The 15,523-nt window shown below is 43.5% G+C and overlaps 1 protein-coding gene across 1 annotated transcript; it reads right to left on the reverse strand.

The window, feature by feature from the left end:
* Window positions 1-3,073: 3,073 nt before the first annotated feature.
* On the reverse strand, window positions 3,074-4,678 carry LOC117184752 (uncharacterized). Its single transcript, XM_033383575.1, has 3 exons — window positions 4,489-4,678; window positions 4,026-4,032; window positions 3,074-3,710 (listed from the first exon to the last, which is right to left on the reverse strand). The coding sequence occupies exon 3, from the start codon at window positions 3,705-3,707 to the stop codon at window positions 3,180-3,182; it is 528 nt and encodes a 175-aa protein (XP_033239466.1). The 5' UTR covers window positions 3,708-3,710; window positions 4,026-4,032; window positions 4,489-4,678; the 3' UTR covers window positions 3,074-3,179.
* Window positions 4,679-15,523: the final 10,845 nt, after the last annotated feature.

Consider the following 15,523-nt stretch of genomic DNA (forward strand, 5'->3'; position numbering starts at 1 on the left):
GGGGGTCCCCCGAAGCTGAACAGCTGAAGTCCTTTGGTTCCTTGCTCCGTTTGCCATTCTCATTCTTCTCGGACTTCTTTTTTATTGTGGAAATGTTCGATGGCTTGTTCTCAGTTGGTGAGAAATGAGCCTCGTAGTTTTTAATTCAATGTTCATGTATATTGCGATTGACCTATTTACACGCTCATGATTGTAGTACACCGCCTAAGTAACTATTCTTACGCGCATAGCTGTGTTGTTGTTTACTCGGGTCCAGAGCATAGCTGTAATGTTCTCACACGCATGGCCAGACCCGCAGCTGCACACGCACACAGCGATGCGTTCCGTTGTTTTGCATTGAAACCGTCGCGTCGAGTCTTATCGCGTGATCTCTCGTACTGGGACGACGTGATTTTTTGTGACGAAACCAAGATCATGCTGTATTATAATGATGGGCCTGGAAAAGTTTGGCGTAAGCCGAATACAGCCCTCCAGTCGAAGAACATTGTGCCCAGTGTGAAATTTGGCAAGCTTTCAGTGATGGTTTGGGGCTGTATTTCTTCCAAAGGTGTTGGAGAGCTGCGCATTTTCAATGACATTATGACAAACGAATTTTATTTGGACATTTTAAGGAATGAATTGACAAAAAGTGCGCAGAATTTTGGCTTCGTTGATCCACAGAACACCAGCAAACTTAAAAACAAGCTGTACCAGGACAATGATCCAAAGCACAAATCATTCCTTAGCCGCACTTGGCTACTTTACAATTGCAACAAAGTGATTGACACGCCCCCCCAGAGTCCGGATCTTAATCCTATCGAGAATTTGTGGGCCAAACGACGCCCTACCTGAAAAAGTAATTTGATTCTGTGTATAAACGAGGAGTGGCTAAAAATTCCCGAATATTACGATATAAATGTCCTAAAAACTTCCACTCCACAAAATAAGTCGAGCCAAAAGGGAATTGAAAGATCAGGCGATGCGACGGTCCAATTCAAAACGGTACACATCGTTGTATGCGTGTGCAGCTGCGGTGTTTAGCTATACGTGTGAGAATATTACAGCTATGTTTTGGACACAAACAATAACAACACAGCTATGCGCGTAAAAATAGTTACTTAAGCGGTGCAATACAATCATGAGCGTATGAATAAGGCAGTTGTAATATACATATGTCGGAGCATGAAGACCCTGATCGTTCCCTAGATTCTCATCCGCCATTTTTGTTTCACCGCTGTCGCACAGCAAGTCACTTGCGTCGCGTTCTTTTCGTAGTCCAATCTCGACTGACTCTCAACAACAACACTAGCAACATGCTCATCTGATACGCTCTCTCTCGCTCAGACTGTGCTCTCAGCAACATTGAATATATCGATACAGCTATCGTAGTAGCACTAACCATACAGTATATATATATGTAGATGTGCCAGTTCATACAACGAAAGTGTCACACACTTGCGATACCAATACCCCAGAGTGACGTCATCATGAGAGAGAGAGCGCAGAGAGAACATCTTTGCATGTGTTAGTACACACGCAATACGTTTCGACAAAAATATGTGATTGTATGTTTTTTCAGATTTTTTGAACTCTCAGGTCTGGTTCTGTTTTGCCACCAGCATGTTTTAGTGTATGGGTGCACATGCATTCTCACGTACTTTGCGTGTGTGTGTTTGGTATTGCTGGCCGCTAGAACTGAAATTTGAGTTTGGTTCTTGTTTCGGGTCTTTTGATGAACTGACCTACCACCACAAAATAAATGATGAATGGGCAAGGGGTAGGGGTATGGTACACTACGGCGCGGGAAATGAAATAAAAGCTGTTATTTGCTTGATTAATACCACAAAATATAAAATATTACAATAATATAATTGCACATTTATTTCCTTGTTTTAAACAGGTTGATTATAAATTATAAAAATTATGTAAACGCCGTCGGTTCTCGACTTTTTTGTTTATTATAACTAAAACAATGATTTATCTAAATATACAATATAAGAAAAAATATATATACATATGTATACTAAAATAAATATGCATAAATATATATATTTCTTTCTATAAATAGAGGATATACCAAACACAGAGTACACACACAATATGTTTCGACAAAAATGTGTGATTGTATGCTTCTTTCGTTTTCAGAGATCTGATTGTGATGCCACTTTCTGTTTTCGTGTGTGTGTTCTAGTATTGCGGGGGTGTCGATGATACAAACTATGCGTGCGGTTGATTTCATCTAGAAATTTCTACTAACTTCCACTCCACAAAAGAAGGCGAGCCAAAAGGAAATGGAAAGATGATGCGTTGCGACGGCCTAATGCAAAACGGTACATATAGATGTATGCGTGTGCAGTTGCGGGCTTTAGCTATACGTGTGAGTACATTACAGCTATGTTTTGGACACAAGCAATAACAAAGCTATGCGCGTAAGAGTAGTTACTTAGGCGGTGCAATACAATCATGTGCATATGAATAGGGCAGTTGTAATATACCAGACCCCCTGAACGGCTGAACGATAAAAACTTTATGATTGCGCAGGTTCTTGCGCAGCTTTCGGTTCTCATCCAGCGTCTGCTGTTGCTTCCCACTCACCGACTGAACGCAGGCCCATGACCTTTCCGAATGCCTCCTCTTCAAGTGCCCACTCTTGGAAAGTGATCAGTAGCAACTGGAGTGGGAGGCACTGCAAGAAAGATTGGTGTTAGGCGTTGGGTGGAAGCCTGTGGGGTCGGTTTTTTCGGCCCGTTTTTTCTGCGTTTTTAGTTTTCTCGTATCGTCGAAATTGTGGATGCCACAGATTTTCGCCCTTTGTGGGGGCGGAAGTGGGCGGGGCAAAGTTTTGAAATATTTTTGGAGCAGTGACATATCACAGAAGTCTGGATCCAAAACACCGTTGCTCTAGCTCTTATAGTCTTTGAGCATTAGGCGCTGAAGGGGACGGACAGACGGACGGACAGACAGACATGGCTCAATCGACTCGGCTATTGATGCTGATCAAGAATATATATACTTTATAGGGTCGGAAACGATTCTTTCTGGACGTTACACACTGCCATTTTCACCACAAATCTAATATACTCCAATACTCATTTTGAGTATCGGGTATAAAAAGTAACTGAAAACAAGAGCAAACAAAAAAAAGGGTGTTTAAAAAAGAACATGGTATTACCTTGCAGCAGAAGAACAGCGGGGCATCGCTAGAAATGATCGGTAAAGCTTGAATGAAGGCGGCGGAAGGCTGTGAGGAACCGCGGTTCCCACAGGCCGAGTGCGACCAAAGCACAGCCGGATAAAGGCGGTGGGAAGGTCGGATAAAGGCTGATGGCTGGCCGGATAAAGCGAAGGTCAGTCCAGATACCCACGGATATCCGGATGCGGCGAAGAGGCCAAGGGCCCCGAGAGGAGAAGTGACCCGCTCTCGGAGAGAGAGAGACACGCGAGAGGCAAAGGAGACGGCGGGATCGGGCCGGCAGTGATCCGACGCATGACCCATCCCACTTGGGCACTGGAGTCATCTTCACTGGGGATGTTTTGGCACTACGAGCGGCAGCCAGAGTCATGGACTTATCGCACTTCTGTCTGGTCAGACGCTGTTTGGTGCCAGCCTTCTTCATTGGAAGCTGCTGGACTCCGCCTACTCCTTTGGCACGAACGGTGCGATATGGGCAACGGCCGATGAGGCTGCCGCTGCCAGAGCCGCTCAACTCGTCGGTGCTGCATTCCATTGTCTTGAGGGGGTCCCCCGAAGCTGAACAGCTGAAGTCCTTTGGTTCCTTGCTCCGTTTGCCATTCTCATTCTTCTCGGACTTCTTTTTTATTGTGGAAATGTTCGATGGCTTGTTCTCAGTTGGTGAGAAATGAGCCTCGTAGTTTTTAATTCAATGTTCATGTATATTGCGATTGACCTATTTACACGCTCATGATTGTAGTACACCGCCTAAGTAACTATTCTTACGCGCATAGCTGTGTTGTTGTTTACTCGGGTCCAGAGCATAGCTGTAATGTTCTCACACGCATGGCCAGACCCGCAGCTGCACACGCACACAGCGATGCGTTCCGTTGTTTTGCATTGAAACCGTCGCGTCGAGTCTTATCGCGTGATCTTTCAATTCCCTTTTGCTCGACTTCTTTTCGCGAAGTTGATGCAGTAGAAACTTCTAGACGAAGCCGCCCGCACACATAGTTTGTACCGCCGCAGAATCGAACCCCCCGCTATTCTTGTAATATAATTGTACTATAACCACCAATATTAAATAATCAATAAATAATAAATAAGCTCAAGATATAAACGATTATACAGTCCACTAATTCATAACCATCAGTTTTCTCCGATGGCTTCTTTTCATTTGCTGCCATTAGTTGCGGCTTGACGTCCCTTATTAAAGGCTTCATAGTCTTAAGAATCGTGCTTTCGTCGGTGATACTCGGATCTTTCTCTTATCGGGAGGGTAAGCGCTTTGTTCCGTTGGGCGTCGACGTTCATCCAGCGAGCGTACTCGTTGCGCAATACACTTATACAGTGACAAGATTAAGCAAGTGCATTAACTAATAAACACAACGGAGAAAAAATCCACGACTTGCACAAATCCGTATCTCATGCCAGAGATACGGCAGCACCGCACGGAGCGAGGACGAAAGAGGGCGCCATTGTGCACCCGGGTCGAGAACAAAGAACGCGCGCGCCGGTTGCGCGGGGGTTTTGAAGCATCCCAAACCAATAAAAGAACGAGGGGGAACGTTGTGAGTTGCTGCGGACACCGCAACTCTACAGTTATACCCGATACTAAGTCAGTATGGCTCTCCTCCGGCAGACGCCGCTAATATTAAACGACACGACAAAGAGTGCGTGCGAGAGAGACAGAAAATCAGTCTGAGCGTGACGTCGGGCGCTGCGTAGCCACTGAAAATTGTTTTTGTCCTTTTCGGCTACAAAAATTATCCGATCTGATCAAAATTCAGCAATCTGATAGATATGATCATTATCTATGATTCTGCGTTTTTAGTTTTCTCAAATCTGCAATATTGTGGATGCAACAGATTTTCGTCCTTTGTGGGGGCGGAAGGGGGTGGGGCGAAATTTTGAGATATACGTTTTATAGTGAGATCTAACAGGAGTGCGGATACTAAATTTGGTTACTCTAGCTTTAATAGTCTCTGAGATTTGTGAATATCCCCAGATTTGCATCCTTTGCGCGGGCGGAAGGGGGTGGGGCGAAATTCTGAGATATACGTTTTATAGTGACATCTTAAAGGAGTGTGTGTACCAAATTTGGTTACTCTAGCCTTAATAGTCTCTGAGATTTGTGGTTGCCTCAGATTTTCGTCCTTTGCGGGGGCGGAAGGGGGTGTGGCGAAATTTGGACAGGAAACGGTCAAGGTCCGATATCACAGGAGTGTGGATACCAAATTTGGTTGCTCTGGCTTTTATAGGTTCTGAGATCCTTGAACTCATATTTTACAATTGGCAAAACCGACCATGAAACCTGTGTGTTAGAGTGAGACAGAGCGAGAAAGAGTGAAATTGTTTTCGTGATTCTGGCTGTAATAATTATACGATCTGGTTCAGATTTTGCACTCTAGAAGATATAGTCATCTTCTACGATTCTGCGTTTTTAGTTTTCTCGTATCGTCGAAATTGTGGATGCCACAGATTTTCGCCCTTTGTGGGGGCGGAAGTGGGCGGGGCAAAGTTTTGAAATATTTTTGGAGCAGTGACATATCACAGAAGTCTGGATCCAAAACATCGTTGCTCTAGCTCTTATAGTCTTTGAGCATTAGGCGCTGAAGGGGACGGACAGACGGACGGACAGACAGACATGGCTCAATCGACTCGGCTATTGATGCTGATCAAGAATATATATACTTTATGGGGTCGGAAACGATTCCTTCTGGACGTTACACACATCCACTTTTACCACAAATCTAATATACCCCAATACTCATTTTGAGTATCGGGTATAAAAAGGGAAGTGTGTGGAAAGGTATTCCCACACGTAGGGGGCGGTATAGGGTTAAGCGCTAACGGCCGTTATCGGGGGATATCCGGAGGCGGCGAATTCCCGAGGAGAGCTCTTCCGGGGACCCAAGACGAGAGAGGAGTGTTGCATGCGAAGATATCGATAGGTGATATCCCATAGAAGCGGTGAGGAGGAAGGAAGTTCGAACATAGTGGCAAGGCCAAAATTTAAGGGGAAAAGGTTAGCAAGAGTGGCGCCACCTGGTCCTGGAGAGTGAGAGTTCCGCGCGCTCTCCGGAGCCGTTATGAGAGAAGATTTCCGATCTCATCCCATAACGGAGTCCCGAAGCCAACTCACCCATACCCCAAAGAAAAGAGAGCCGCCAGCAGCCCGAATCAGGCCATGCCCTTGAACCTAGTTCAAGGGCGATAGAAGAGAGAGCGATGGGGATCAGCGGCCCGAAAGCATTAAACATAGCAGCTAAGCCAAGAGGGGGTTCAGAGAAAGAAATTCGCGCAACGGAGGAGCATGCGCGCCGGACATAGTGATCTAGTGATTTTTTTTAGTTTGAAAGAAAAAGTGAGTGGGATGAGGATGGAGTAGTGGCCATCACCCGATAAAAGATAAATAAATCTGTGATTCCAGGGGATCGAGATCAGTGAAACACCAGGAACTTTAGAGCTGTCCAGCGGGACGGAAAGTAGACCCAAAAAGCACAAGAGTGAGTCCGCTCCAAAGGGGGAGTAAAGGAACCCCAAATTTATTATTTTTGTTGGCAAATCCATAGGGAATAGGCCACAGCTCCGCCATCCTGGCTTGGTTTTACTGGTCTCGAAGGAATTATCCTGGCCACGTTGTGCGGGTCCCTCGCTCATTTGGGGAGAGGAAAAAAGCCTCAATTAACTTATTTACTCCCATTATTTATTTTTGTTAGACGTCTCCATTTATATGTATACGTTAATCCCCTAAGTTAAGTCCGCCCATATTATATCATCTATATGTAATTTATTTATATTTATTGTATTAATTATTTCTATTTATCTATTTATTTATTAACCGCCCGTAAGATGAGGGGGAATGAATAGGCAGGCTTAGTGTAGCGATGATAACGTGTAAAAGCAGGAAATTGAAGTGAAAATTATAACGAAGGAAATGAATTGCTAAGCGTTTCATATGGGGGGAAGAGGAGCCACAGCAACGAGAGGATATGGCTGCTGCACATGGCAGGGAGATCCAGAACGTCGTGATTCGGATCTTAGGTAGGGTGGGTACGTCAGGGGTAAAAACATCGACACCTCGACCTGGTCCACGTCTGTGTTGAAAGAAGTTACTGTAATGTTGTTTGTCGAGTAGAGTCCGTTTGCAGTTTTTTTTTCGTCGGTTACTTTTGTTGTTTGAATTTGTTCGAGATGTCCAATTAGTTGGTATATTGTGCGACCTGAGGGCTTGGGAAGTACCCAGCCCTGGAATGACTGGCTAGCCGTCCTTGCCCCGAAGAAAACAAAGGTTCGTAACAGGAGGACCCATGGCGAGAGAGCAGCGGGATGACGGGATCGGGCCGGCAGTGGCCCAGCGCATGACCAAATATGGTCATGAGATCACGCCACCAGCCAGGTCCCGTTGGAAAGCGACAAGGGAATGAAGGAACGCCGATGGAAAAATACGGGCACCGCATGGCGGAAAGTGCCGTTAGCGCCAGGCGGCATCGGCGGCGGATTTGGGCCACGTGCTAAGAATCGCTAGCCCCAGTCAGTAGAGCCGGCGGTGCTACGCTTGGCGACGCCGTGGGCGGTCCAGGGTGCGACACGCTCATCAAAACACAGAGGAGAACCAGCACCGGAGTCGGAATAGCGTAAGATAGATTTAAGATACCAATAAAGCATATTGTCATACCAGTACAAAACCCAACCCGTGCCTTCTTACTTGTCGTCGGGGTAACATACAAATATTGTTGCAGCGAGCCCACCGACCGAACATATTGTGTGTGTTATACTAACCCATGCAAAACGTTGCGTTTTTAATATGAATTTTTTACTGCATAAAATTCAAACGATCAGTGCAAATAAAAACGAGGGGGAACGTTGTGAGTTGCTGCGTACACCGCAACTCTACAGTTATACCCGATACTTAGTCAGTATGGCTCTCCTCCGGCAGACGCCGCTACTATTGAACGTCACGACAAAGAATGCGTGCGAGAGAGGCAGATCTGATCTGATCCAGATTCAGCAATCTGATAGATATGGTCGTTATTGTAGTGGAAAACGGTTAGTAGGACTGATGTTTTCCTCAGAAGTCGACCAGCACGCTATCATTCCGGCTACTGTCTCGTCGGCAAAAGGGTGGTGTTCTTTTTGATTGTCTATTCTGAGACCTACGATATTTGTTTTTATATTAAAAGAGCGTGCAAGAAACTTAGCGACATGTACAAGTACAATTCTAGAACCGGAGAGAAACAAAACTTTTGGCCGTTAGACTTCACTTGCACACGGACGCGACACGAACGGATCAAAAGTCGTCCTCAGCTGTAATGAAGGACCACGCCCACCCTTCCTTGGTCATATTTTGCCATCTTCCTCTATTCTTTATGACCCTTTTTCTTTAGGGCTCGCTACTACAGGGGCTGGGTATCGGAAATCAAGATCAACGTTTAAGGAGTAAGTTAAGGAGACATTATAAGTAAGTTTATTCATTAACAACTAAAATTTAAATACATTACTAGCACTTAGTTTACCCTCTCCAAATATTTTCAATTTCCCTTAACTTAACTCCCCTGCGCTTAAACTTGGTTTTTATTTTTATTTTTCGAAACTCAAAGATTGGCCTTGCTGCGTCAGCAGCTGATCCTCTCTCTCAAACTTAAACGCTCGATTGACGGCTCGACAGACTTACAAAGTAACCGCATTTCTTTTTCGTTTCTCCCCAATAGAACAAGTGTGATTTAGCCAATTGTCATCATTGGCAGAACCGATTATTAAAGTGACTTCGCTTTATGGTTTTATTTACTCACTGCTTCTTTTGTTGTGTTGCGGTCCATCGGCGAAAGCGCTTTCTCGATGCCAGCTGATAAATCTTCTTCAAGAGTTTTTCATTTATTAATTTTTTTGTTTTTTGTTTGTACCTGTGTGTGTAAACTGGCACTTGCACTCACACTCGCCCTAGAAGAGCACAACGAAATCCCCCTTACCCCTTTGCAGTGGAATTCATAGGTATGGTTTTTTTTCTTTAGCTTATTATAAATTCATTATTTTACTCATTTGCTCTACTTCCTCTTCCTATTCTTTTCTCCTTTCCCGTCCACTCGCACTCTCTCTCCTTCTGCGTTCGACCGAAAATTTGAGCCGATCCCGCTAACTCGCTCTGGCTTTTCGGTTTCGGTTCAACCACTGGAGTTCTATGACACTGCGGCACTGAGACGAAGGGCTCTTCCGTTTACAAAAAAAAGTTTGATCGAAAATTGGTTTTCGTTTTCTTTTGATCTGCTCGCGATACGCGACGTGCTGCTTCCCAACGGCAACTGTCTCTTTCCTCAGCTAGTTAGGCCAGCCTTGGTCGAATTATTCTCGTCTCTGCTGTGCTCTAGGTTCCCCTTGTTTAGGGTTCCCCTCTGCTGTGCCTTTCCCTTGCCAGATGGATTTATGTTGAAGCGGTGCTCTTTGCCTTGAGATGTAACTGAGGCTGGGGCGCCAAACCTAAGGGGTAGCAAAAGTTCCGACCGCGGATCTGCCCCAATTTAGCAGTGGAATTTCTTTGCTGACTGCTTTTCTTTCTCTTTTTCGCAAGCTCGCGCACTTTTCCGAATCTAAGCAAAAAAAACTTTCCTTCACTCTTCACACTTCACTTCAAACCGCTAGGTTGATCAACCTACCTACTTCCTGAGCTTCACTAGAAGCTACCAGTTGGCTCAGTGTCCAAGACGAAAAAGAGCGAATGCTATTCTGCCTCGACACTCGGACCCTACTTTCTCTGTTCGACCCTTCAACTGTCAACTTCCATTACTCTTTCCTCAGATACGATCCTTGACCTATAGGTGGCGCGTTTATTTTTCTTTTTCTTCCACCCCCAGTGCTGTTAGGACGCACAGATGTACCTGAATATTGGTCTGCCGAGAAGCTATCCTATTCCCCGAGTGAATTTCTGCAAAGCTACAGGACACTTTACATTATCTATGATTCTGCGTTGTTAGTTTTCTCGAATCTGCAATATTGTGGATGCAACAGATTTTCGTCCTTTGTGGGGGCGGAAGGGGGTGGGGCGAAATTCTGAGATATACGTTTTATATGTAACGGTTGCGGTTGGACAATACCGATTCAAAATAGGTTATCGCTATGGTGCTCGGATATCGCATGCAATAACCTGGGGCCAATTATCGCTGCAGGGCATAGTATAGTTGGGGTGGGTGCAAGCAAGCTCGAGGTAGGGAACAGCTGAGCTGAGCTGCCGTAAGTGCTGTGCAGCGCATCGCAACGGAGCTTTCGAAGCCGAGCTTTAAGATCGGTAAGCTCGTATTTAAGCAGTGCAAAAGCACCAGAACGTTCTCTTTCGAAAATTTGAATCTGTGCAGCCGGTGGCTATCTCCGCTTCGGTAAAAAAATATATAACTAAATCGACCACGTGTAATCCCAAAAGAAAAGAAAAGTAAGAAAATAAAACTCAAATAAGTGCCAGAAAGACAAACCGAAAAGAAATAAAACGGAACGGGGAAAGTCCCACACGGAGGGCGCGCCGCAAAAATCGGGCGAAAATTAATAACCGTGCGCCGAGAAAACTGGCAAGAAACTACCCTTTCGAAAAGTGCATATTTGCCTCGCCTCGCCAGCAAGTGTTGTTCTTGGTGCAAACCCGTGCGTCCCACAGCTCGGCCAGGAGAACCCAACACTCGTGTCTCCGTGGAAAAGTCCGAAAAAAACCGGTATGTAAAAGTGCCCTGTAGGGAAAATGTAGATTTTTTTTCTAAGCCCTCGTGGTTTTGGTTCTGTTTCGCCCATAGGGCCCTGGCACCGAGCGGTAGCCACCCGGCTCTACCAAAGTTCTGCCCCCACCCACACCAATTTCCCACCCTTGACGGGAGTACTCTTCGGAGTCGACCTTGGCGTGGGGCCTCTTTAACTCTGAGGCACAGTCCTACCTCGCTAGGCGTGAATGTGCCAGTTCCCAAAACGAAATTTATTTTTGCGGGTTGGAGACCGAAAGATTTAATCATAAAACAACAGACTACAAAAAAAAAAAACCTTTTTCATACCCCCATCCCCCCCTATTTACCAATCCCCCTCCGACCTGGGCACACACTAACAGGGTCTCCACAGCTCCACAACGAAAGGCGCCTTTCAGCGAGGGACCACTGTATGCAAGCCGTAAGTGACCCAATTTGAATTTTCTCCTTTGCGCCTGTCTTCGTTCAAATCTAAAATGCATGCGCAGCGGCCAGCCGCTGCTGATAAGAGAGCGCAACGCTTGCGTTCCACACGCTCGAAGCTTTTCGGTCTCTTCGGTGCCAATTCTGCTAAGCTTGCATTGCTCGCATTCCCTGCATTCCTTTAATGCATGGAAACCAAGCCAATAGAGAAGCAATACACTAACCAACATAGAAAAAAAATCTCCTCAACCCAAAAAAAAAAAAAAAATTAAATAAATTTATAATGTTAAATTAAATTTCGTTTTGGCTCACCATTGCTGAGCGCTGGTATGACCCCTGCTGCTTGTGAATTTTTTTTTTGATTTTTATTTTTTTTCCTTTATACATACCTAATTTACTTAATTCTAATATCTTATATTATATTCATATATTATCTAATTATACTCCACCATTTATATATACCTATATCTATAAAATTTTTTTTTTACGGATTAAGCCTCCTATTTTTTTTCATTCCATTCATTTTTTTTCTTGAGTTGCCTGCTGATTGTAGTGCAAGACTTGTGTTATGTTAAGAAGTGAAACTTGGTTTGCTAGTTTTTGATTGAAGCAACATGTCTATGATGAAGTACAACGAAATATATTGAATTGTATTAGCAATGAACATGGAGTAGACTTATAATTTCCTAGGGACAGGGTGACCTAATGGGGTAGGGTAAGAATTATAGGGATTTCCAGAACCTTCGTACCACTGGAAATCATGGAAGGGTGGGTATAGAATCGTGTGGGTCGACTTCCATCGCAAGACCTCACGCCCGCGAGAGTTTGGAACACGCCGACGAAAGCCCCTGGTACTTTCGGGTACGCCCTATGATTGTGCCATGTAATGTCCGTTATGCTCGGAAGAGGCATAGTGTTGTTTTCGGAGTTCGCTCCCTGTAGAGTCACGGGATTCTAACATTTTAAAGTTTATGTAGTAGGAGTCGAGACGCGGTCAAACGAACCCCCCCCCCCCCCCCCCCCAAGTTACCGAATGAGCACGGAACCAAAGAATCCCCACCGGCCGTGACCTCGACATCCCCTCCAATCCATCCCCTACTCACGTATAGAAATATATCGTGGAAATGTTACATATAGTGAGATCTAACATGAGTGCGGATACCAAATTTGGTTACCTTTGCGGGGGCGGAATGGGGTGTGGCGAAATTTGGACACGAAACGGTCAAGGTCCGATATCACAGGAGTGTGGATACCAAATTTGGTTGCTCTGGCTCTTATAGGTTCTGAGATCCTTGAACTCATATTTTGCAATTAGCAAAACCGACCATGAAACCTGTGTGTTAGAGAGAGACAGAGCGAGAAAGAATGAAATTGTTTTCTTGATTCTGGCTATAATAATTATACGATCTGGTTGAAATTTTACATATAGTCATATAGTTTTACATATAGTCATCTTCTACGATTCTGCGTTCTTAGTTTTATCGTATCTTTAAAAATGTGGATGCCACAGATTTTCGTCCTTTGTGGGGGCGGAAGTGGGCGGGGCGAAGATTTGAGAAATTTTTGGTGCAGTGACATATCACAGAAGTCTGGATCCAAAACATCGTTGCTCTGGCTCTTATAGTCTTTGAGCAATAGGCGCTGAAGGGGACGGACGGACGGACGGACAGACAGACAGGGCTCAATCGACTCGGCTATTTATGCTGATCAAGAATATATATACTTTATGGGATCGGAAACGATTCTTTCTGGACGTTACACACTGCCATTTTCACCACAAATCTAATATACTTACCCCAATACTCATTTTGAGTATCGGGTATAATTAGCATCACCATCGGATCTCTGAAAACGAAAGAAGCATACAAACACACATTTTTGTCGAATCATATTGTGTGTGTATCTGTGTTTGGCTCATGATGACGCGTCAGTACCCGAACGCCAGAGCCGAAGTCTCTGGGGTGTTCAAGCTGGTAACCCTTCGTTTGACGCTTCGTTAGTGGTTATGTGTACATATAATATGGCGAATACCCGACGCTCCGCTGACGACCGCTGCCGCAGAGCAGCCATTTTCTTTACTTGTGCGTTCTGTTTATGTATGTATGTAGAAATACCTATGTATCCGTTATGCCTGCGTTGACGTCAGTAAATAAGACGATTGCGCATTTTGAGTATCGGGTATAAAAAGAGCTAGAGGTACAAAATTTCATAAAATTTCCGATAGAGTCGACGATGGAGTTGGAGCATTTCAACTCTATTATAACTCCAGAGCTTACCGATTTTTATGTGAGTGGTAGTCTATCCTTCTATGAGAGCTAGTTGTTTTTTTTTTATTATTTTATTTTATTAGGTCAACAAAATAAGGAGCTTATTGGGGACGAGCTCATCGATGGCATCTAGTTTGAAACATGTGCTGGATGATAAGCTAATTTTCGATTACAACGTGGACGGTACGTCGGGGAAGAGTTCTTTGAAAAATTTTAAATCATTTTAAATGTCCTGGAATGTAGGTTTAATAAAACTTTACAAATACATAATAATTAATTAATTAACATATCCATATTATTTCAGCGGCGGTGAACATGAAAATACACAACGAGCCAGCAGATAAAGTAATAAGGAATTCATAATATTAAGAATAGCTATTTTCAAAAGGGCGCAAGGGATACAAAATACAAAGTATCCGTAGACAATAATGAATAATAATTTTTAATAAATAAAAATAGTTGGAAAAATAAACAATTGAATGTATTACTTTTTATATCTAAAGACACTAAGTTGTTATTGTGGGCTCAATCGAAAACCCGAAACACATAACATAAGCGAAGAGACAAAAAGTGTTCTGCTCAGTGAGAGACCATTTCTGAGTGGTCTTTTTCGGTTTTGTCAGTGACGAGACAGCAATGGGAAAAAGTGTTGACCGTTTGCGAGCTATGCTTTTAAGGGATGCAAATTGACAGAACATGCACCAAACAACTACTGTTATGTAGAAGGTTGTATACCTATATTTACTGTATAAATTTGAGAAGATTTTGACAGAACAGTGATAGGACGACGACTGAATAATTTGAGGAACTTTTATGATGAGCCCATTCCTTCATCCAGCTTAGGAATTTATTTAGTGGAGACAGAACCCTCTCAGACAGAAGAAATATTTGCGTTAAGTCAAATTGAATATAAGGCTATAGTGATGCCATATTTAGGCGAGCTAATAGTGATGGCATTGCTACATTACGTACAAAATTAAATTGCTTTGTTTTACTTTTTTAAAAATGATCTTTGAAACTCTATTAAAATTTCAAAAGGAGGTTTTTAGTCCGTAGGCACGCTAAGCACTCGTGCTATGCATGAATCGGGCATGCCCTTCACAACGGTGTGAAAAAAAACAAAAAAATTGAGTTTTAAAGATTCCTTCATAATTTAATTTTTTGTATTCACATTTCATCAGAAAATAAAAATGTCTGAAAGTCCTTCGCGAAAAATTAAACATCTCACTTTCACCACAAGTGGTAAGTCTTCAAATATATATTTACAAATTAAAGTACACCGAAATTATCAAAATTTTACAGTTCAGAGAACAAACCAAATTGCAATTGTGCTAGTTTGGTGACGGCTGCTGTGGAGCGCATGAAGGCCTCAGTGACGGCTGCTGCGGAGCGCATGGAGGGAACAATGACTGCCCTTCTAACTGAAATGCGCACTTTATGGAGTATGATTTCTTTTAACTTGAAATATGAACTATGAACTAAATTGTACATTGGTTTTCAGATCAACAAAATACATCGATTCAACAAATGCCTGTGCTGGTTGAAGCAGTCGCAGAGCAGGCTGGTACTTTAAAAAGTCCAGTCAGGCAGCAAGGACGAGGCAAACAGTCGCAAAATGTTTCCCTGTTTTAACATTCCAGGGACTTCATGAGCTGGACATGCGAATAAACAGCACAAATAGAGAGATATACGTAAATATGTTTTAAATCACAATTTCATTCCTATTTTAAAAGTGTTCTTTTTACAGATTGATGCAATAAAAACCGTTTTGCTACCGAGCGGCGTCTCAAAAAATTTGAAAAATGTTTTGGCCAATGAAGTTGTGTTGGCCTATAACGTGGACGGGGTGCAGGGCAAGACTGCGCTAAAAAATGTTGAAAAATTTTATGGAGTTTTGATTGGTAGGATTATTTTTTTTTTTTTGTTTTTTTGTATGCCTATTATATTTGTATTTTACAATTTAT

This window comes from Drosophila pseudoobscura, chromosome X (assembly GCF_009870125.1).
Source record: "Drosophila pseudoobscura strain MV-25-SWS-2005 chromosome X, UCI_Dpse_MV25, whole genome shotgun sequence".
Classification (NCBI taxonomy): Eukaryota; Metazoa; Arthropoda; class Insecta; order Diptera; family Drosophilidae; genus Drosophila; species Drosophila pseudoobscura.

Bases quoted from the DNA above. Each gene is read 5' to 3' on its own strand.
- LOC117184752 (XM_033383575.1), bottom strand. From the start codon at position 3,707: ATGGAATGCAGCACCGACGAGTTGAGCGGCTCTGGCAGCGGCAGCCTC.